Below are 24,876 nucleotides of genomic sequence, written 5' to 3'. Positions count from 1 at the left end.
ATAGCTTCACTCAGGCCACATGGAAAGGGCAGCTTGCGCTCCTGTGATGTGCTTCCCCCTGAATCCCTCTGCTCTTGAACACTCCCCGTTGCCCATGAGCTGGAAGGCTGATGTAACCTCTTCGGGTAAAGTGGGAGAGCCGAACAATTGAATAAACAGTAATTTATTATTGATGAAACCTTGTGTTAGAAAGTGTAGTAAGAATAAGGTCAAAGCAGAACAAAGATTTTAAATGCTAAATGGGATGTGTCAAAGCACATGGCCACCAAGCATCTAACCAGACGAGAGAAAACACAGGACTATGTTGTACTGCTTCAGAAGGGAATTTTGATGTACTGTTGAATGTGATGGTCACACCATTGTGATTATACATCGAATCACTGCCTATAGCAATGATGGGCAACCTTTTGCGCTTGGTGTGTCAAAATTCACCAAAAAACCTAGCATGACTTGGGTGGTATGTCACTTCAAGAAAAAACCCCATAATTTTGCAATATGTGTAGTTTAAATAACAAAAATATATAATTGTAATATACAACTGTATTCAATAAATCAAAAACTATTTACTACCACTATTTCCATGTACAAAAATCTATGGTACCTCTTGCAGTTTCCTCACTGATTTCTCTCTATTCTAGTTTCAATGTAGTCATGAATAATGAATAATATAATAATAATATAATAGTAATAATATGTATATATATATATCTCATAATTCCCATGGAGTAAACAACAAAAACACTGGACCAAATCACACCAAATTTGGCCACAAAAGACATAGTCATCCAATCAATCTGCATGCAGCAGCGTGTCAGCAAAAATGGCTAGGCATTCAATTTTCCAAGTGTATTCTACCATTGGGATTCTTCTGAGATCTGTATAAGGTTGTTCCGTTTATAAAGGTGGGCTATTTAGTTTTTAAAGCAACTGTAATGGAGTAGGGACCAAACTTGGCCCACTTTTCCCCTGCAACATAATTGGTGAGTACCCAAGTTTTCCCAGGTGATACCCCAATCACAAATAAATGCTGGATGAAGACAAGAGATTCTTAATGCTCCAGGTATTTTTCACTGTCCTCAAATATCTGCAGCTATACCACTAGCTATGCTGACCGCACTCCTAGGCAATGAAGTTCAAAAAAATCTGGAGAACTTGGGTTTTTCTTCTTCTGGACTAAATTTACCAGCAGTTCCTAGGGACTTACATTAGTGACAAACCAATAAACGAGCATCTGCAATGCAAATGTAATCCAATTGATGGCATTGGCTACCAAACCTTCCTTCTGCTCTTGCTGTATTGCTGAAAGCATGTGTATCTCAGGGACTGCATCTAAATTTTCATCAGCAGATTTTGGAAAGATTGGGTAACTTTTCAGTGATCCCATACTTGGGCCCATGGGATATAGTAGGCTATAAATAATATAATTGTATTAATAAATGGAAAGATTGACTTATTCATTACCTTTTGAAGGACATAGGAAGTTATAAGTGTCAGCAGTGTGGGTTCATATTTCTGAGACACTGATGAATTTTTAATCATATGTCCGTCACTTAATGTATTTTGATACTCAGCTTCCCTAAATGTCATGCAATCGGCAAACAATGGCATTGCAGGGTATTTGGTTAAACTCACCAATAAAAAGAAGATAAACAGAGCTTCCTTTCTGGCTCCTAAGAGCATGGAAGGTCCTGTTTTCTGTCTCAAGTTCCCTTTGGAGACCAGATCACTAACAACTGGAGGAAATTGGTCTCTGAGCATAATACAGATAGTACTTTTTTTAAAGGGTGGTGGTAAATTGTGTAGAATATCTTTCATAAAATCTTGAATCTTTGTTCTTTCAAAAATCACTGTCAAATATTTTGCTTCATGTTTATTTTGATGGTGTGTGAGAGAGGGAGACGCTTAAGATAAATATGGTGTACTCGGTGCATTTGGTGAATTATCCTTTGAGTGCATTGTGAAGAAGTGGTAGTAAATAATATACCTATTACACAATATATATATATGAGATTGTTCATTGTGTACAAGTGCATCACCTTTCAGCACCATGGTTGGTTCCTACATCATTTGCCTGTTTAAAAGAAACCATAAGGTTTGAATGGATGCAAGGGCATCTATTCCAACCATCCAAAGTAAACAACTGAAGCATTCCATCCAAACTATGTTAAAAGCCTTCCAAGGGAGAATCTACCACCTTCTCTGTTCTCCTACTGTGAGGAAGTTATTCCTGACGTTTAGGTGGAATCTCTTTTCTTGTAATTTGAATCCATTGATTCGTGTTCTAATCTCTGGAGCAGCAGAAAGCAAGTTCGCTCCATGACATCCCATCAAATATTTAACTATGGCTATCATATCACGTCTCCGTCTCCTCTTCTCCAAGCAAAACATACCCAGTTCCCTAAGTGATTCCTCAGAGGGTTTGGTTTCCAGACCAAAAAGTAATGCGTTGTCATTATATGTGAGTCCAGGTGAAAAGCAATGTCTTAACATATTAACACTGTGTTGGTCATGGTCACATACTACTTTAAGATTATTTTTTAAAATATAAGTAAAAAACATTCCAACATTCCCCATAATGAAGACACAAAAAAGCATTGAGATGTAGTGGGTAAATGTTATGTGTTACTCAAAAATTATGATGGTATCGTCATTGATGATAAAATGATTAAAATGAATGACATTGCTCTTAGGACAATGTTGCTTTCCACTAGCCAAAAAAGCACTGATAAACATTGTCACTGTAATTGTGGAAGCATAGAATAAGATGGCAACTGTTCCAATTCTGGGTATCAAAGTGGGCTGGACTGGAATCATAGAACTGGAAGAGATCATAAGGATAATTTGGTCCAAATCCATTCTGTCATACAGGAAGACACAGTCAAACTACTCCTGACAGATGTCCATCCAGTCTCTGTTTAAAAACCTCCAGAGAAAGAGACATCACCACACTATATGGCAACATTATTCCACTGCCAAAAAGCATTTACTCTCTAGATATTTTATAATGTTTCAATAATTTCTTGTAGTTTGAATATGTTGCTCTATGTCTTAGTCTTTACAGCCGCAGAAAATAAGCTGACTCCTTTCTCAGTATGACATCCTTTCAAATATTTGAGCATGGCTGTCATATCCCCTCTTAACCTACCCTTCTTCGAGTTAAATGTACCCTTAGTTTCTCCTCATAGGGATTCATGATTTCCAGACCTTTGGATGCATTTCAGTTTGGCAATATCTTTCTTCAATTGTGATGATGAGATCTGAAGACAGTATTCTGGATGACGTCTGACCAAAGCAGAATAGAGTGTTGTTAATACTTCTCTCAGTCTAGATAGGATTCATCTATTGATGCACCTTAGAATCGTGTTGGCTTTTTTAGTTGCTGCATTACACTGTTGATTCATGTTCAACTTGTGGTCTGCTAGGACTCTTGGATCCACTTCACATGGTCTGTTTTCGAGTCAGGTGTCACCCATCCTATCTCTGTGCATTTCATTTTTATTGTGAAAGTGTAGTGCTGCACATTTCTCCCTGTTGAAATTCATTTTGTTAGTTTTGGTCCAGCTTTTTAATCTATTAAAGTCATTTTGGATTTTGATCCTGTTCTCTGGGGTATTAGATATCCCTCTCAATGTGATGTCATTTGGAAATTAGGATGAGTAGCTAATACCTCAGAGGACAAGATAAGAAGATTTTCTTCAGCGCTAGCTTTTGGAGAACATATTTCTCTGTATCCAATGTTAACAGTCTAGTTTAAGGAGCATAGGGCAAGCCACATTGTACATAACTCTCTCTTCCAACACTATACTTCTGTCTCCCAGCATCTGCTCCTTGAGCAACCATTTAATGGTAGGGACAGTCTGCTATTATCTGTGCCATGCATTTGAGTTGTCTGTCCACACATAAGGAAGCAGTTAAAATGTGCTCTGTAGCTATATAAGAGAAACCAACCCTTTCTTTGAGCTTGGTAATATATATAAACAACTGCTTTAGGCAAAACATTGCCTCAGTAAAGGGATTATGATAAGAGCTAGCTTTGGCTTTGACTCAGAAAAAACATGGTGAATCTCTTGTGTCTACTTGCAACTTCAGAAGGGAGAATATGCTATGACTCACACTTTTATATATCTTTGGCAGCCTGGGAAAACATTATGTAAAATGATTTAACTATAAATCTGCTGTGGATGCTTTTATTTATTTAAAACATTTATATTCCGCCCTTCTCACCCCAAAGGGGACTCGGGGCGGAGCACAACATATATACGGCAGACACTCCATACCAGAACATAAAATAATTATAGGTAAAGGTTTTCCCCTGACGATAAGTCCAGTCGTGACCGACTCTGGGAGTTGGTGCTCATCTCCATTTCTAAGCCGAAGAGCTGGCGTTGTCCGTAGACACCTCCAAGGTCATGTGGCCAGCATGACTGCATGGAGCGCCGTTACCTTCCCGCCGGAGCGATACCTATTGATCTACTCACATTGGCATGTTTTCAAACTGCTAGGTTGGCAGGAGCTGGGGCTAACAGCAGGCACTCATTCCGCTCCTGGGATTTGAACCTGGCACCTTTTGGTCCACAAGTTCAGCAGCTCAGCGCTTTAATGCACTGTGCCACCAGGGGCCCCTAAAATAATTATAAATATATACAAACATGAACATCAGTTATGTTGTGGCTGAACCCCTTGTATTTTCCTCCTGGTCAGTCGCAAGGCCAAACATCCTATATAGATTACTGCAACGCGCTCTACGTGGAGTTGCCTTTGAAGACTGTTTGGAAGCTTCAGTTGGTCCAACGGGCAGCAGCCAGATTGATCACCAGAGCAACGTACAGGGAGCACACAACTCCATTGTTACATCAGCTCCACTGGCTGCCAGTCTGTTACCAAGCACAATTCAAAGTGCTGATTTTAACCTATAAAGCCCTAAATGGTTCTGGCCCAGCTTACCTGTCCGAACATGTCTTCCCCTATGAACCACCTCAAAGATTAAGATCATCTGGGGAGGCCCTGCTCTCGATCCCACCTGTTTCACAAGCGTGACTGGCGAGGACGAGAGACAGGGCCTTCTTGGTGGTGGTCCCTCTGCTGTGGAATTCCCTCCTTAGCAATATAAGATCGGCCCCCTCCCTCCTAGCCTTCAGAAGGAAAGTAAAGTCCTGGCTCTGGGATCAAGCTTTTGGATAAGAACGCAGTGCAATAATAGAGATATATTTCATGCAATGACCATGGAATGGCTTTAGACTATGATTTTCAGACAGCATGATAGTCAAGTTTTTAATGCTATTATATGAATTTTAATTTTATTATATTTAAATGTATGTCTGATACATGTTTGATAGGCGTTGAACAAGTGTCCCATTCGGGGTGGAGAAAGGTGGGCTACAAATACGGCAAATAAATAAATAAATATTATTGAAATCAATATTTTTTGCCTTTGTGGCCTTTTGATTGTTGTTGCTGATCATTGTTTGGGGGTCAGCTCCAGCTCCATGCAGGGGCATGAAAGAAGCCTCCCACAAGGATGGTAAAAACATCAAAAAACATCTGGGCGTCCCCTGGGCAACGTCCTTGCAGATGGCCAATTCTCTCACTCCAGAAGCAACTCAAGTTGCTCCTGACACGGGGGAAAAAAAGCTTTGACTTATGGTGACCCTGTCAGTAGGAGACCTCCAAGACACCCATCTTATTAACAGCTTTGTCAAGATCTTGCCAACTCAGGGCCATGCCTTACTATTTTTGAGAATTTTTTTACATTTCACATTTCCTTTATGGAATTCAGTGCCAAAGAATGTGATCATAGCTAATTCAAGGGATTGTAAAAGAGGCCATGGATGATAGATCTGCCAATAAGTTAGGTTTTCTTCTAGCTTTTAGAAGGGATTAGATACCTCCACCAACTTGTGTGACATTGTCAACCTTATTGTTTACATTGGCAAGGGGGAAAAGCCAAAGAAGGGAAGAGATATGAGGTGCCCCAGTTATTATAGTGCTGGGGATGTCAGATAAATGAAAAATGAGATGCGTCATTATTTTTATTTTCTTATTTTTCAACTGTAAACCTGCCTTTGTCCTTCCTTTGTACATTTTAAATTGTTCTAGGTTGATTTTATTGGACGCTGCCCTGAGATCTTTGGATATAGGGCAGGATATAAATATTTTAATAAATAAATATGAATAAATAAACAATGAACCTGAAGGCTTTTCGAAGCCTTTATACTGGAAGGTCTTGCGAGTTCTCATGCAAGCATCCTTTGGTTCCTATAAACTAGCTCAGAGCTTTAAGGTTTACTGTTGACTCTAATTATTTGTTTTCCACTGTGAACTCAATCCACTTTAACAAGGAATTAGAATCTAACAATTACTCACACTGCAGGAAGACAGAATGATGCATGAGGAGGCTCTGGAAAGTGGAGTCATTCATTTTTAATACAAGAGAAACATACATCACATCACTGAACAAAAGGCAGGATAATGAGGTTTCCATGGGGGGATTAGGGAATGCATTTGGCTCGGAGAGTTCTTGGCTGAAAGGAGGAGTTGAGTAATGTCTTCTATTGTTGTGTCAAAAAACCCCCACTTAAAACTGATTCCCTTCAGCTTCCTATTAATAGTTATGAAAATCAAGGATGAGAGAGCACTCTCTTCATTTTCTTGGGTTGGTTGGACACCAGGAAGAAGTTCAAGCCAACAATGGAAATCATGGGAAGGTAGTTTTTCTGGAAGACACAGGAGATGCTTTTGTTTCTGATAGAGAGAGTAAAGGACAGGAGAAGAGCACAGATTGGACAAGTTACCATTTTGGACTACTGCTCCCAGCATTCTTTCATCAACATAGCCAGTAACTGGCAGGCTTTAGGAGCTGGACTACAGTTTTTCCAAGCTCTTGACATTAGTATTGGAGATAATAATTTAGTTGTTATTGTTTATGTTTTGAGCCTTGAAGTCGTTTCTGACTTATGGTGACCCTAAGTGAACATATCATGGAATTTACTAGGCAAGAATGGTCCAGAAGGGAGTTGCCATTGTTTTTCTCTTGGGCTGAGACAGAGTGATTTGCCCAGGATCACCTAGTACGAGGGTTGAATGAAAATTAATGCCTCCAACTTCGTAACTCTTCAAAGATGGCAGTACTGGTATGCGGCAGGTACTGGCTTGTTCAGTAGACTCTCCTCTACAGTTCCATTTGGCGGGAAGCCTTAGCATTGAACAGTTGTGTTGTTAAAGTGCAAAGTATGGAACCCTGCGCAGACAGTTGGTCAATGCAACTTAAGCAACGTGCAGTCACTGAATTAATGACAGCAGAAGGTGTCACCCCAAAGGAGATTCATCAGAGAATGCAAGCTGTTTATGGGGATTGTGTTGATGTGAGAACCGTGCATCGTTGGGCGAATAAGTTTAAAGATGTTGAGGTGGGAACATCTGACTTGCATGACAAACAAAGAGTTGGACGTCCTGTGACAGCAACCACCGAGTTTTACAAGCAAAAGGTTGACAGATTGATTCAGGATGATTGTCGTATCACTCGGAGAGAAATTTCAAGCAGAATCGGCATTTCACAAGAACGTGTGGGTCACATTATTGCTGTGGTTGGCTATCAGAAGATCGATGCACGATGGGGACTGTGAGACACTGGTTGCGGGAACAGAGTGTTGACTTCTTCCGTGACGGCTTCAGAAAACTTCTTCATCATTGGCAGAAATGTATCCAATTGTCTGGTGATTATGTGGAAAAGTGAATAGTAATAGTTAAAGAGCACATTCTAAGGATTATTTCTGCGTTTGATTTATTAAAATATCCCCATCCAAACCCAAGTAACAAAGGTGGAGGCATTACTTTTTATTTAACCCTCATATGTTTCCATGACTGAATGGAGATTTGAAGCCTGGTGTCCCAGAGCCATAGTCCAAGACTTGTACCACTGTACCTAAATGGATAGCAGTGGATAACAAGGCTTAGTTCCAAAATCTATGGATGCACAAAACCCATTATATACAATAGTGTAGTAAAATACTGCCCCTTATATAAAATGGCAGCATCAGGATTTGATTTTTGAAACTTTGTTGTGAATGTTTGTAAATAGTGAATATTCTAGGATGCAGAAACTGTGGCTGATGAGGGATGGCTGTAGTAGTTTTTCTTGTATCTCTTTTCTATTCTGTAAGACCTTGAGTGCCACTTTTATAACTATCTAATTACTTCTGCCTTTAGGCCCAAAGTGGAATCATAGTGTTACAGTTGTGTAGTGTGAAAGATTCCTGTATATCTTCTGCACTTTGCTATTGAGGTGGATCTCACTTTAAAGCATGGCATGTAGGGAATGCGTGCCTTCTTTTGAAAGAAAATAATGCTTCTGGCAGCTTTCCATATTACAGAACTATAGGACTTTCTTGCCACTGCAGTTTCCATGGCTCCATCTCATGAAACTGTGGGATTTGACATTTAGTGAGGGACTTACACTTTTCTGCTGTATAACCTAGTGCTATTATTCAAAAGACTTCAGTAACATAATCTACACATCCAACTAAAGTACACACCAAAGGATTTAACAGAATGATATAGAAATGCAGTAAACATACAATAGATGATTCTACAGTCAAAACAGCAGCAGCAGGGGAGTGTCATAGATATAGGGTGTACATTTTTTGAAACCACATATGGCAGTTTTTGAAGTGTTGTTCATGAAGTTAACCAATTTGTCTGCTCTTTTCTTTTTCCAGCTGGTGGGCTTTGTCTATGCCTGTTACGTTGTCAGTGTATTTACAGAAGAAGAAGACAGCTGTAAGTATTCACCAGTGCAGAACGAGAGCAAAAACAGCTTGAGCAAATATCCTTCCCAGAGCTTGGGGAAAGTTATTTTTTTAGCCCTGAACACTATGGTTAGTCTTAACTAGGTAGAGCCACTGAATCATTGGTATTATTTGCCTATAGGTAAACTCGTCATCAGCACAACGTGTCAAAATCAGGAATATTATCAGGGGAAAATGCATAGATAGATAGCCCTGTCTGAAGAGATATAAGCCTCACAGGATGATTGCTGAAACCCATTCAGTGGTTACAGACAGACAAATAACAAAGCAGAACACAGAGGCAGACTCAGAATTCGGAATGCAACTCTTCAGCAACTTGCACATAGGAAGAAAGAGAACTGTTTTAATGATTACTGCAAATAATTACAAAACAGCCCCCCCCCCCACCACCACCCCCAAGGACAACACTTCCACAAGATCTGAGAAATCAAAGGGAGATTTAAACCAAGAGTTGAGATGCTGAATGGCAGAAAAGGGAACAGAAATTATATTCTGTTCAGGCCTCAATTTGTGAGTTTCATGGAGGCCAAATTTAGGTATATTTTTGACTTGTAGATTTCCTTTGACACACACATACATGAGTACATTTATATTATCTCATATAACAATCACTGTGTAAAGGTCATATATTTATGTTGCAGCTATTTTGATTCAATTGCATTACTATAAAAGATAATGCAAAAGAGGAAAGAATTAAAGTAAGATCTTTCCCTCCAATAATGAAGCATTTGTCTATTGCAACCAGTGTACACATTGATACCTACTTCCCCCCACACCGTCCACCGCAGCCAGGGCTGTAGCCAAGGGAGCGGGGTAAGAGGTTCAAACCCCCCACCCCTCGAAATTTTTCAGTTTTTTTTTTTAAAAAAAACTGGTTTATTCATGAATTTTAACTGGTTTACCAAATCCCCATGAGTGTCCACTGAAGTTTATCTGTCTCGAGTGTCCACTGAAGTTTATCGATGGAGTCTGATTTCTAAATTATTTTGAGTTATGGAACTACTTTTCATGATTCACTAAAAAAAGTTTCAGCCCCCCCCCCCCATTTTTTTCTGGCTATGGCCCTGACTGCAGCTATCTCTAAATCTGCTGTTGAGGGTCTCCCAATTCTCTGGAGCAGAGGGAAGCAGATGCTTGGACTACAACTTCCAGAATCTCCTAAATCAGCAATAACTTGTCCTTAGCAAAGACTGTACCATGATACTGACATATGAGGGCAATCTGGATGCGACATCTGTCATCTCATTGATTGCCAGGGTTCATTTGGTTGATCTGGCTGGCTAGGCAAGCATCCCCTTCCTTCCTTCCTCACCACTCCATGGACATTGCTTCCAAAGCTGTGCATTCAGTGGAAGAGGACGATGTTCCAGGTATAGAAGGAGTGTATTGAGGTCTTCAGTCCTGGATAGACTATAGCTGCGCTCCCCTACTAGAACCCCCAAACAAGATCCATCATACTGTAAACATTCCCATTTTGCAGAATGTGGAAAACATGCTGCTTTGGCTACAGCTACAAATGCCATATGATTTGGGAGTTGTTGTTCAAAAAGCAACTCCTCCAAGCTCTTGGGGAATTGCTCCATTCTGCAAAGGGAAGCCTTCTGTTTGCAATGTGACACCAGTTATATTGACCAGTGGGCTAACAGTCCTTTCAAGATTACTAAAAGAAGAGTAATTGACAGTGAGGCTTTGGACATAAGCAAATATGTTTAAATGTAATCCATTGAAAGGCAGATGGCTAATCAGCCTAACCATACCTGAGCTGGAAGACATCCTTTACTACTAATTTCCCAGTGTGATCATAAACAACACTGGGCCACTGGCTTCCTGAATCCAATTTAGCTGTTGCCCCAGTGACCCCCCAATGGCTCCTACAACAATCATTGTTATAACTGAACTTCTCACCTCATCACCTTGCCCACAAGTTTTGCATTTCTGTAGCTACTCACATGCACAGCCTCCCTATAAAGGTCTATTCCTTAACATTTTAATCATAGAATCATAGAATCCATGCATCTGAGGAAGCAGACATAGTCTATGAAAGCTTTTGATACCAGTTTTTTTCCTTTCAGTTAGTCTCTAAGGTGCATACTGGCATTCCAGACTAACATGCCTATTTGTTGCCCCATGAAAAGGATCCATGGCAGAATGGGCAACCACACAGAAACCAGGGACCAGTTCTTCCCGACCCATATCTAGCTTTTTGAAACTGCCATATTATTATAGGTCCAGGAACCGACAGGTGATACATACCATGAATAAATAGATACTACACTCTCCATCATTTTTATTTATAACCACTTTCCCCTAGAACCAGGAGTCCCATAATGCTCTGAAGATCTCAGCTCTGGTTTTGGCTTTATGCTTTCAATGTTGTGTTAAATTACCATTCTGATCAGTAAATAGCCAAACATTAAGGTACAATTTGAGTCTCCCTTATCTCAAATGCTTGGAACCAGAGGCTTTTTGAATTTCAGATTCTTTGGGATTTTGGAATATCTGTATTTACTAGGCTTGTCCGATCGATGGAAAAAATGTTTCAATTCTCGTTTCTAAAGTAGGGGGTGCCAGCTCTTCGATGTAGAAATTATTTCTAAATGTTTCACCCCAAATTTTCGGATATTTCCGAAAATTCGTAATGTTTCTAAAATGTTTCTAAAATGGCGGATGTGCATGCGCAATCGCCAAAAAATAGGAAACTGGGGGGTCTCCCGCCCTCATTTCTTGAGCTATTCTCATCAAATTTGGTACAGTGGGAGAACACATTCCACACTCTTTGCTCAACAAATTACAGAATGTTTCCTGTCTCCTATGATTTTTGGCGAATTTTCATAACTTTTTATAATACACTATTTTTCAATATTTGAAGAAACCTGTTCCTGGTTTGAAAGTCTTATTTCCTGTTCAATTGGGTTCTTATCACTGTAAAAGTCCCTCTTCTACTTGTGTAGACTTTGGATTAGAAATGCAGCACACGCCAAGCAATGCCTTGACAGGATTGGCAACGTCCTTTGGAAACTATAAAATGCCTTTGAACCTTTTGATCAATGGTGCCACTGGCTGACCTTGTGATTGCAAAAATGAAACTCTGGCTGAGGACTTTGGATTAGAAATGCAGCACACGCCAAGCAATGCCTTGGCAGGAGTGCCCACGTCCTTTGGAAACTATAAATTGCTGTGGACCCTCTATTGAATCAAATCAATGTCTGACTTTGTGATTGCAGAAATAAAACTCAGCCCAAGGCTTGGGAATAGAAATGGAGCATGAGGGAAGCAATGTCTTGGCGGGAAGTTCAGCACTTACAGGGATGCAGATGTGCTTAGAAAACTATAATTTTCAAGCTCCCTCCTTTTAAGGCTTGGAAAGAAAGGCTTATGGAATGATTGCTTTATTCCAAAAAAGGAAAAATAGAAAGGCAAAAGGTCTACCTCAGGAGAAGGAACCAACCCAAAGCTCAGCACTAGCAGGGAGGGACGCAGACTCCTTTGGAAAAAAAAATTCCCAACATCCACAGCAAGGACTCTGCCCCAAGCCAATTTCCCCCCAACACAATATCTAAGCAGCAACAACCCTCTACCCCCAGTCACTTTGCCCTCTCAGCTTCACGGCGCGTGTGAACCACCCTCTCTCCTCGGTATCCCAACCCAGAATGGCTTGGCTCCGTGCGGAGGCGATTTAGCCCCCACCTTTTTTAGCCATCGTGGAAGACTCTGATTGGCAGGGAGCGGGAGCCATGTTAGGCTGCGCTAGGCTCCCGTTCATGTTAGGTTGCAGAAACAAAACAAAACAAAAATAATATTTAAAAAATATTTTTAAAAAATTTTTGGAGGAAAAAAATTAATGAAAATTTTAAGACACAATTACAGAATGGGCCAACAATGGATCGTATTACATTGCCAGTTGCGCCCAGGGAAAACGTTTCAATACTCGTGTCAAAAAACGGGAACAATACGAAATAATTACGGTAGGAGAATTTTTACGAACATATGGACAACCCTAGTATTTACACATCCATAGTGAATGATGAATGGGGGGAAAGGGGGCTAGTCCCGTGCCCAGTGCCTAGTGTGTTTTTCTTCAAGGAGGGAAGAAGGAGGATGGACAAGAAAAAAGTATCTGCTTATACAAAGTCCTTGGGAAAAAAACACTTCCCACCTTTATCGCAAACTAGCCAAGAATGGAGGGAAGTTCTGTTGGATCTATAGCATTCTCTCTGGGCTGAATAATAGGTGAGGCCCAACATGTTTGCTCTATATTTACCTCATAGCCCATTAGAAAGATGCCTTGCCCCACCATTGGTCAGGTACAAGGCAAGGGCAGAAGCATCTGGGACATTCACATTTTGCAAGAATCTTGTGTAAGAGAAGTCATCCCCACTTTCCCCTTTTCATTAGGGTTTCTGTAGGAAAAACTCAATTGGTTCTGGATGTGTGATTAGCCTCCTTTCCCCAAAAGCAAAAGGAGGTGGGTGGTAGCAAGATCTTTTGGCTTTGGGAAGATTTTGGATTTCTAGATAAGTGAGTCTCAACCTGTATTTACAAGGAACAGGGGAGCTCAGCATGGTGTGGAAGAGGTTTTACTCATTTTGCAGGTATGATGAGCTTTTAGTGTAGGATTCACAATAAAAGTTAAAACTCACACAGCAAAAATGATTCAAGGAATAAATGATGACCGTACAATTGAGAAGCAAAGCCAGCAACCATCTTGACTAAAACAAATCACAATGGATGTAGAAGCCCCTGGAGAGGAAGAAGATCTGAGCCGAGTGCTTAAAAGACATAGTACTCTGCTCCAGGTGAGTCACTCTGGAGAGACCCAGGGCTTCCTACAGAGGGGAAAAGAGGGCTGAGTAGACAAAATAAATGTGGAATTCCATACCAAGGAATGCAAATGGATCTCCCACAGGCTTTATCTCCTATCACAGCTATAAATTATGCAAATTATAGTAGATTTGCATAATTGATTTTACTTTGCATTTGTCTTTTTTTTCTAATCACAGGGAACATCCAAGACAATGATGTTCAGTACCTTCTAGATCAGAAGGATGTTTATTCCACTCTGTGTTTTATTCACAACTTTACAAGAGGTGTCCAAGATGTGGAATCCTATCCCCAAAAACTGGATCAGCCTCTTGGATTGTTCTCTTAAAGTTTTACTTAAACTCTCTGATATGGAAGCCACCTTCTGCCACAAAGCAAGGACCTAGTTCTGGAAATCTCGTCCCCAGCTAAGCTTGTCCAAGTTCTTGAGCCTGCTTTGCTCAAACGTGCATTTAGGAATGTCTTCATAATGATGAGGTCTAGGAAAATAGGCCACTATTATGTATCAGTTGCTTATGGCCCAAAATCTGAAGGAAGCATGCTTGTAGAGCTGCATGTAGAGAAGGAGCTGCATGTAGAGAAGGAGGCCCATTGTGCTACCCGTCATAGCCTGGGTGAATGATATTTTCATCAGGTTAATGGGGTCAGGTCAGAAGAAGTTACTGGCCATTCCCGAGTTACAAGTATCCATCTTACTGTTGACTCGTAGTTAAGAACAGGGGTGAAACAACAGGAAGTGAGAGAAATCTACCCCTGGAAAGGGAAATTCAGTCCTGGAAGAGTTATTGTGGGGAAAAAGTGTCTCCACTGAAGCTTTATCACCAATCCTTTTTTTTCCACAACAAGCCAAACTTTTCAAAATCCATTTATCACAGGGACAGAAACTAAGGTTAAATCTTCTGAACAGGGGCACAGACAGCAAAAGACATGCCATAGTGGTGTTAACCCTTCCCTATGCTATCCAAAGCTCTCTGTGTGTGTGTTGACTGGAGTTACACTTAAAAATGTACCTATTTTGACTCACACACAAATTCAGCTTAAAAACCTACAGAGTGTATCTTGTTCATAACTTGGAGACTGCCAGTACTTAATACTTATTTAAGTAGTCCATGTTTCTAGATTTGATGCTTACGACGATGTACTTAAATGCATATATGGCCAATGTTAGCAATAATCTTAGCTATGCTTAACTACAGTGGGAACCCCATATCTACAGAGAATATGTCCTTGAACAGAAACAGGAATGGAGAATAATAGCAAACCCTACTTAACTACTGCCAGAAGTTACCATATAGATGCCTGGAAGACCTAGAAAATTCTTAGCGAGAGATCCTCCCTAGGAAATTGCTAGGTCATCCAATGTGACTCCACAGTAACTTTTGGTTGAGGCATACCATAGAATTGCCAGAAGAACTAGAAAATTTCTAGAGACAATGTATTTTGTCAGGTGTGGGTAGGTAAAACCATGGGCCCTGGTCCCAGTGTTTGAAGGCTGTATTGTTTACCTAACTAAACAGGTGAATATTGGTTGTGCTCTCGTTTTCATTTTATTTTTTAAAGGATGGCTACCAGCAACACAGCATAACAAAATCTGTTTACTATGTGTAATTCTTAGTGAACAGAATAGAATCTCTCTCAGAAATAAAATGCTTTACCGTACTTGGAAATGTTTAGCTTGGCTAAATCATGGCCTAAGACTTAGTACTCTGCATTCAAAAACATTGTGTTTATTGGTCCTAGGTGTTTATTAGTAACTCAGTGTGTCTTGCGGGGCACTAATCTCCTGCTAAACAATGGTGTAAATGCACTTTCTTTAAGTGGCCATATTTATTTTGAGTGGTTCAGAGCAAGTGCATCATGAATTGAAGGGGCGGCACTCTTTTGCCAGCCATCATTCTTAGGAACTGCCTGAAGCTCTCTTCTTCCTGGTGCTTTTATTGATCAAAGTGGCCTCAGAGCCAACCTTTAAATTAACAGTGCTCTAAAATACTTGTAATGATATGGCTGTACCATTTCACTGTATTTTCCCCACCCAGGTGAAGATAACTTCTTAAGAAAAACACAACGAGCTTTGAAAAATACTGTGTTATTAAATGTATTGATTGGCAGATTGGGAACAGATCATGAAAATCACTGTGGTTTAGTGTTTAGAGCATTGGGCTGTTGACTATGGAGAAAGTGTTCGAATCCCTGCTCTGCCTTAGATGCCCAGGGAGGGACTTCAGGCAAGTCACATTTTCTCAGCCTCAGATGAGGGCAATGGCAAGATCTTTTTGAACAACTCACCCCAAGGAAGCTCTGTTACAGTGTTCCTTGATGGTTGCCATAATTCAGAAATGACTGAAGGCACACAACAACATAAAGAACAGTATTTCAGAAGAATTTCAGAAGAACAGTATTTCAGAAGAAGGAACTGGTAAAACCACCTTTCTGTATTATAGAAAACCCTATAAAATTCATGGAGTTGCCATAGGTCAACACCCAATAGGCAATTCGAAGGCAAATACACGCAGCATAAAAACTAGCATTTTTCACAGAAAATTATGCATATACAAAAAATATCCCCATCCTGTTTTAGACAGAGCAACTTTGGTTTTGCAAAAATATTACCTTGGAAAAAGTCCTCATGCTATCCAGAACCCTTTACTTACGTCAAATGTCCCTCTGTGACAGTGGTTCTCAACCTGTGGGTCCCCAGATGTTTTGGCCTTCAACTCCCAGAAATCCTAACAGCTGGTAAACAGGCTGGGATTTCTAGGAATTGTAGGCTAAAACACCTGGGGACCCACAGATTGAGAACCACTGTTCTATGACTATCTTAAACTCAGCTTGAAAATTTCATGAAAAATTCAGCTCTGGTCACATTCAATCGTCACATTTCTATGCCTAAAATTACTTTTTACCATCCATGCCTGATTATGAAGACTATCAGTATCAAAAGCGTATATGATGTATTTTTATACCTTTTGCTTAGCTTATAATTACAGCTCCCATGATTCCATACCATTGAGCCACGGCAATTAAAATGGCATCAAACCACACTAATTCCACAGTGTAGATGCACCCTTTGTATGCTTTAATCCATGTTACTTTTGATTTGATGTGTAAGATGCTTTGAATCCTGCTTTTAGAGAGTGGAGCAGGGATATGGGTGGTAGTGCCATTGTTGATGATGATGAGCAATTTTTAAAAGACTGGAATTAGGGTGATTTACATTGAAATCCATGGCAGCTTTTTCCTCCTCCTCTCCACATCCCCAGCCAGTCCTTCCGCCTCTTTGCTCTTTCCTGGATTCCAAGCCCAAAATGCCAGCCTCAATAATTAACACTGAAAAACCATCAATATTTCACACTCTCCACAGCAGAGCCTTCCAGTGACCTGAACCAATTTCAGCTGCCTTTTAATTTTCTCTCCCATTTGTGGCTTTCTTTGATATTGTTCCTTTGATATGAAGCAGGAAGTCATTAGGAACGCGGAAGCGCATTACCAGGAGATCACATGATTTTTTAAATTAGCGGGCATGGAATTTGGGGTGAGAAATGCACTCTGAACCAGTGCCAATTTGAGAAGAGACTCACATAATGAGCCACTGTTTGGAGTTCTAGCCAGCCATGGCTTTCTCTAGCAAACTCTATTCCATCCCAGTTTCTTCCCTTCCCTTCTGCAACCATCAATCAATATTCCTTTGTGATTGAACAAGGTGTTTTCAGACTGTTGACCCCTTAGGTTTTGTCCTAATTTTTAAAATATGTCTGCAAACCTTGTGGGTTTTCCTGAATATGTTGATGCCTCTGCTCAGAGCAAGAGTGGGTTCCTTCCAGAGACTAGAATACAACTTTGACCCATTTTGGCTCTTTAGGAGCTCTAGAAGGCTGCATTGTGTCATTTTATTTGTACAATCAGCCCTCCAGAATTGCCAGGGGTAGGAGAACAGGAACCCCATGAAAGTGAAAAAGTTAATAAAGACACTGATATGTTTTTACATGAAAGAACACCTCTTGGGGAATTTCTAGATCTTCCAGGATGACTATATGCTCAACTTCCATTGGAATCTGAGCATCAAATCACATTGGGCTGAGGGAGTTGACCTTAGAGCAGGCATGGGCAAACTTTAGTTCTCCAGGTGTTTTGGACTTCAACTCCCACAATTCCTAACAGCCGGTAGGCTGTTAGGAATTGTGGAGTTGAAGTCCAAAACACCTGGAGGGCCAAAGTTTGCCCATGCCTGCCTTTGAGTCACACTGCAGCACGAACTAGACGTTCCCAGAGAGAACCTTTTTAACCATATGCATGAATAATCAAATATGCAAAAGTCAAAACCACAAATGTGGCGGGATGACTGTATGCATTTTTGGCCCCAGAATTGACTTTTTCAGCCAAAAAGCATGATCTCCATCACACACTCTACATTCTCAGCAGTCACATTTTGGATGCATGATTCTCATAAATCAGTCAAAGCAGAAACTACAAAGAATCAATTGGAATCCACAGACTGAAGGCAATTTGTTCTATTTGGGTTTTTTAAGTCTTAACATGTTTCAACTTTAGCTTTAGGACTGATATTAGGAAATTTCTATATCAGGAACTTACAAATTGTTGAAAACATGTCCACTGATCTGATGTCTTTGAACAGAGGTGGGAGAACTTTACTTGTGTTTTCCTTCAGGGGACTGGACTAAATGGCCCTTCCAGTTCCATCCAACTCTTATAAGATTTTTTGGTGCTATGAAATTCTTTGGTCCAAAGTTTCCTGAACTTTGATTCAAAATAACTACTTGAAAAATGCCTTTAAAAGGCTGAAAGGTATTGAGCATTTTTCCAGAACAGCCATCTTTGGAGCATCTTGAGTTTTATCTCAATTGTCTTTTGTGGGAATGATAACTCGGGGTGCATTTTGCAGTATAGAATTATTGCAATTGGATTCCACTTTTTAATTGCCATTAGTCAGTGCTATGAAATCTTGAGAGTTGAAGTTTAGTGAGGCACCAGTTCTCTTTGAAAAAGGAGGCTAAAGGACTTGTACTTAAAAATGTGGACACAGTGAGGTCTAATAATTTATTTTGATGTGTGGACCAAAAGATACAGGGCAGATAATGATGCAAATGTGGTAACAGATGGAAGTGTCTCCTTTTGAGGATTCACAGTTGAAGGAAAGATTCATGAGCTTCAGTTAATGAAATATCAGTCAATACAGAAGGATATCTCAGACACTTGGGCTAAATCTGCCCCTTCTGCAGCTCCATTTTGGCCCTGTGCCACATCCACTTCTCTGTGATCAAGAACACCAGTTATAACATGATAACTTACAAATTTTGGGGACAGAAACTGAGTGGGACAGAAATTGGTCTCTGTCCCACCATGCAATTGACTTTGGCTGGAGTCCCAGTCCTTGGGCCCCTGCTTCCCTTTGGATCCCATATCTGTCCCACTCATTCCAGTGGTGCAAGACTCAGCACAATTCTCAATATGTTGTTCCCCTTGACTGCTCATCCCTCCCAGGTTACTAGAGTTTCCTTTCAACACTGCAAACACTTAATGTTTGTGGTTCAACTTTTCAAATACTTGGTGTTTGTGATTCATTCAAGGAGCAAATGAGCCAGCGTCAAGCATCATTACACATTCAATTTATTTTATGGGAAGTGGGCGAGCCAAGCTTCCCATTGAAATCAGCAGCAAGACTTACATGTGGTTACATTTTGCATGAAGTTGGTGGGCAGGAATTATTATTATTATTATCAGTGGTCTTTTTCATCTTTTTTTGCATTGTCTTATGCTTTGTTTTAATGTTTTCCACCCTCGCCTTGTTTTCCTTTTCCTTTTGATTCGTTCATTGTTATTGCATGAGTTTTGGATTTTCTTTCTTTCAGTTGATTTCATTGGTGGATTTGACCCATTCCCTCTCTACCATGTCAATGAAAAGCCCTCCAACCTTTTGTTCAAGCAGACCTACCTGTAAGTATGCCCAAGTGCTGTTCGAATCCAATTGCTTCAATTAGGGTTTTTAAGACCAAAAAATCTCAACAAGTCAGACAATTTCAAGAAATTCACTGATTTTATCAAGCTCCCTTATCTGATTCTGGAATCCATCCATTCCTGCAGAGAAGTCCTTTGATTCACTTTGAATTTGAAGGAAATGTCAATGTCAATTGAATTAACTGGACCATTTTTCTTTCACAGCATGCTGATGAGAAAGAAGGGAATGGAAAGCACAAATGTCCCTACTTTCTGAACTCCCACATCTCCATAACAACCAAAATAGGACACACACAAATCTAGTTCTGCATTATCCAACTAGACTTTTGAAAACCTTCAGAAAAAAATAACCAATCTCATAGTCAAGAATTGTTCATATAAAATGGCTGAAGTGATAATAAAAACACACAAGAAGTCTGAGATTATATCTTACAACCAAACAAGTTAGCATTATTTATTTATTTCTCTTTATCAGGTCTGAATGGATGTACTTGTCTATTCCAATGAACACATATTATATAGTTGAGCCTCCAAATTTGCAGATTTGATTAATATGTCCTTTGTAGGAATCTGTTGCTCCTCCAGTATGACTCCATTGGAAGTTGACCATAGATTCATGTTGGAAGACTAAAACATTCCTAAAGGGGTTAAAATACATAGTTTTTTTTTAAAAAAAAGTAGATTTTTCACTTTCATAGTCATCCTGAAAAGTAGAAGATGTACTGCTGTCCATTCCAGCTAATGAAAATGTTCCCCCTTTTAGTGGAAAGCAATAGCCTCTCTAATATATAACTTGAAAAAGTATTGAGTTCTTAAATCTAAAAACAAAGAGCATTCCAGAAAAAAATTCCTTTTACTTCTACGAGATGTGAAGTATTCAATCTTCTGTTTGTGAAATGGGTCTAATGGGTATATGGCTGAGGCTAAATAAGGGGAAGGATTTACTTGTACAGTAAAACAGACTGGAAGTTAAATACTTTGGCAGCATTTCCAAATAGAATGGGTGCTTTGCATTTTTCCCATGACAAATGGGGAGAAAGTGCAGCCCATGGGCCAAATGTGATTCTTAACATTGACAGCTTTTTAAAAAAGCCTGTTGAACAATTGTTCCCAAATGAACCAAACTGCTACAAAAATGCCCTTCAAAGCCAGCATTGTTGCATTATTTGTTTTCTACCTAACTGGAAACCTTCAAAACTAAAAGAACTGGCTAAAAAATGATCAAAAATATAGGAAATGAAAATCAGCAGAGACTTCTGGTTACTTTCAGGTTACATTTTCTGCCAATGTTTAGCCACAAATGCAGCCCTTATGACATGAGTGTGCCAAGTGTGGGCTTCAAGGCTATTTTGGCTGAAACCAGCTGTTTGACAAATAAAGAGGAACAGAGGGTGTAGTATTCTCACACCCTGAAACACTGGTTGGCAGGGTTTAAACATTCCTGGAAGGACTCCACGCAAGGAGATCCAGCTGGTGCATTGAAAGGGAAACTAGATGCATAGCTCTTGTGTTGACGATGTGCACACCATAATTTTCTAGGACAAATCTTCATAGTGTGTAATCAGAAATGCCAGCTCCTTACAATCAGCATAAATATTTTTCCATATTTAGAATTAATTTCCTTTGCCGCTGAGAATATTTTACGTTACAAAGAAGCATCTTACCTTGACAGTGGCTTTTATCACAGAGGAGCTTGTAGAAAGAGTACAAAGAGTATAAAGAAGATGTCATATTGCTATGTTTGTTCAAAGGTTTGAAAAAGGTGCATTTTTTTACCTTCAGTTCTTAGGATCCTTTAGCAATGTCCATTGGCCTGAATTAAGTAACATCTTGTCACAGCGTCCTTGGCTGTAAACTGAAGCACATTTCCATGAAGTAACCAACAGGTTGCAAACCAGACCTTGGTTATTTGCAGCAGTTCGATAGGATGCAAACCAGAGTCAATTTAATGCAACAAGTTAACAGGCTGAAACCAGAGTTCAGTTCCATGCAACAGGCAAATTTTTGGATTACAAAAAGAGTCTCAGTAGGATGCAAGCCAGAGGTCAGTTCCATGCTACAGGTCAATAGGATTCAAACCAGCAGTCACTACTATGCAACAATTCAACAGGCTGCAAACCAGAACTCAGTTCCATGCAACAGGCCAATTTTGAGATTTTTAGATTTAAAAGAGTCTCAGTAGGATGCATGCCAAAGCTCAGTTCCATACAACTAGTCAAGAGGATGTAAACCAGGCTTCAGTCCCATGAAACATGTTAACAGGATACAAAGCAGAGCTCAGTTCCATGCAACAGTTACACAGGATACAATCAGAGCTCACTTTGATGAAGCAGCTCAGCAGGCTATTCCAAATCACCCCATTTCATAGAATTGCTTTGCAGGCTGCACACCCAAACTGAAGTTTGTACAACAGGTTCACAGGTTGCAAGTGATGGGAGAGTTAACCCTGACTGCCTCTGATCCATCCGTGGATCTCATCATATGGAAGTTTTCCTCCATTTGTATCTGTTTCTGCAGTGTGTAGAAATGGGAGGATTTCAAAGATGGACTGCATTTCTTCTTAAAACTGGGTATCTTTCCTTCTGATGGGAAGTGATAGATTTCTCTAATTACTTCGTGACATTTTAGTGTAGCTATTCATGTGGGCAGTCTGCTAATGCTCCTACTGTTTCCATTAGTAGTTTTTTTTTTCGTGTCAGGAGCAACCGGAGTTGCTTCTGGAGTGAGAGAATTGGCCATCTGCAAGGACGTTGCCCAGGGGACGCCCTGATGTTTTGATGTTTTACCATCCTTGTGGGAAGCTTTTCTCATGTCCCTGCATGGAGCTAGAGCTGATAGAGGGAGCTCATCCGCGCTCTCCCCAGGTGGGATTCGAACCTGGCAGCCTTCAGGTCAGCAACCCAACCTTCAAGTCACAAGGCTTTTATCCCCTAGGCCACCAGAGGCTCCTTATTAGTAGTTTAAAGACAATGTGTGCCCCATTGAAAGAAGTTTTTTGAAAAGGATGCCTGTCTCCTTTACTGTAGGGCCTGAAGGGGAATGATCCCATGGAGAGTAGAGTTTCAAAAAAGCATGCCTGTTTTAAAAAGTGTGCTGATATCCTTGACATTATTGAGCTAGAAAGGGGAAGAGGTGATCCTGTGTGATGTGGGTAAATTCTCCGTCTTCTTTAAAGATGGAATCCCATGAAATGGCATGCAAAGAAGGCGATTCCATCTGCTTTCCCTTCCTTCTGGGATGAAGTCAGTAGTTTGCCATCATTATTATAGGTAAAACTGAGAAGGCAACAATTAGTTCCAAAACAGACTCCCTCCAAAAGTTAGATTCACTTCTGGTTTCAACCTGGTTGGCATTGTCTTCACAATCTGTTCCTATAGAGAAGAAGAGAGTGCAGATTTCATTTGCCCAGTGACCACCCAGAGACCACCCAGAGGTGAGCAGGTGTATTTTGGGCCAGATTAAAGGAACCTCTCTCCCTCTTGGTCTTAAACTTGTTCCTCCCTCCTCTTTTCTGGAGATCCCATGATTAGTGCAAAATGGGGTAGCTGAATTAGGCAGAGACTTTGACTTTCATGAGCACCACTGTTCATAATTTATGCAGAGAAGAGAGTTGCTGCCTCTACCTGACACTGCCCAATGCTTACTAATCCCTGCCTTTGAAAACAGTTTTTTCTTTTTCATTTGGCAAAGGCTCTTTTATTTTTGGCTGCCACTGGAGAGCTACCATTTAATTAGCTCCTGGAACAAAAGGCCACTATTGTCTTGGTTTAAGTGCCACTCCATGCTGAAGGAGAGGAGTCTAACTTTAAATGGAAAACTTGCCAGAAACTTGGCATGGTCTGGAAAGCAAATAAGGGGAAAGAAGGATTAGAAGAAAGTTGGACCTGATTTTAAATGCAGGGTTGAAATGCAGCACTTGCCAATACAGAGGAAGAGAGTGCTGGCCAGAGGGTGGGAGAATTGATTTTGTCATATATCAAAGGCAAGCCCAGCCATTCACAGTGATTAATAATGTAGTCTTAACTGGCCAAGAAGGGCACAGGCATGATATGCTGATATTAAGTTAGTGGAAGCTGTGCAGAATCTAACTGCTTTCACCTTAATATGCTTGATACTCCTCCGTTGTCTGAATTTGGCAGGGATGGTCCTGATTAATCTCCGGTCATCCCACTGTTTCAGTTGTCTTTAAAATGCCCCAGTTCCTCTTCTTCTGGGTGCAGCCACCATGAAGGCTTCTCCTTTCTTCCCACGTGATGTACCTTTGCACAGGATCTCAAAACATTGGGAAAATTTATATGGGAGAACATAAGCCTTTAGATAACCTGAACCTGAGCCATATAGGACTTTAAAGATTAGGACTGTTCCTGGAAGTGAATTGGTCACCAACAAGGAAGAACCTACTCCAGGTTTTAATCTGATTTTTAAAGGAAGTATCCACAATGTTGAATCTATTTGAGAATTCAAATTCAGCACATTGGAGAGCTCTCTTAAAGCATGGACCAAAAGTAAGGTTAATTTGCCACTCTACTCAATTAAACCCACTGGGCACCATCAAGAAGTTTCCTAATTTGGCCTCCTCACAGATGGGAAAGTTTACTATGTGTAGAGCTTGTTTTTTTTGTTGACCAGGAGTCATTAGTAAACCATCGACTATGTACAGTGTACCTAGAAACATTATTGTGCCTCAACACCACATGAGGTTGAAGAGGCTGAAGCAATGCTTCCTTTACAGTTAGAGAGATTTCAAAGACCACAATATACTTCTCCTTCTTCTTATATATGATCTCTAATGGTCCTAGCATTTATTTCTCCCAAATCTCATTTTCTGGATGAGGCTAACACTTTGCCGAAGCAGCATGGAGTCTTCCTTTGTAAGCAAGAGAAAGTGAGAGCTGCTGTTTAGGCCCAGAAGTGAATTGCTGCCGAATTGCCACCTCATTCAGATGGATGGGCAGGAGATTAAGTATTGATTTTCTGAGCCATAGATTTCTTCAAGAGGATATAAGCAACACCTCCGGAGGATCCTACCCAATGTCTTTGATTTACTAACCAGGGGAAGGAAGCTTTAAACTGAAATGAGGGGATATGCACATGAGAGAGAGAGAGAAAAGAAGAAATGCAGCAAAAATTTTGACAATGGAACTCCTGTTCAGATCTGCAGTGAGTAGTGACATGAATTAAAAAGCATGTGTAGGACTGGGTTCCTAAGTACTAACGATGGAATACCAATGTAAGAAATAATCCTTTTTTGCAGAACTCACTTCCCAAGAACCAGAGA

The 24,876-nt window shown here is 40.3% G+C and overlaps 1 protein-coding gene across 2 annotated transcripts in view; it reads left to right on the top strand.

The window, feature by feature from the left end:
* nkain4 (sodium/potassium transporting ATPase interacting 4) overlaps window positions 1–24,876 on the top strand; it is a 139,520-nt gene that overhangs the window by 108,965 nt on the left and 5,679 nt on the right. The window contains exons 5-6 of one of the 2 annotated variants that reach the window (XM_016993471.2): window positions 8,715–8,775; window positions 19,493–19,577. In XM_016993471.2, coding sequence (XP_016848960.1) covers window positions 8,715–8,775; window positions 19,493–19,577 — 146 coding nt within the window. The remainder of the gene's footprint in view (window positions 1–8,714; window positions 8,776–19,492; window positions 19,578–24,876) is intronic. The other variant, XM_062979034.1, reaches the window with a different exon arrangement.

This window comes from Anolis carolinensis, chromosome 4 (assembly GCF_035594765.1).
Source record: "Anolis carolinensis isolate JA03-04 chromosome 4, rAnoCar3.1.pri, whole genome shotgun sequence".
In the NCBI taxonomy this organism is placed as follows: domain Eukaryota; kingdom Metazoa; phylum Chordata; class Lepidosauria; order Squamata; family Dactyloidae; genus Anolis; species Anolis carolinensis.
The sequence above is the reverse complement of the archived record's forward strand: the minus strand, read 5'-3'. Positions and strand labels throughout refer to the sequence as shown.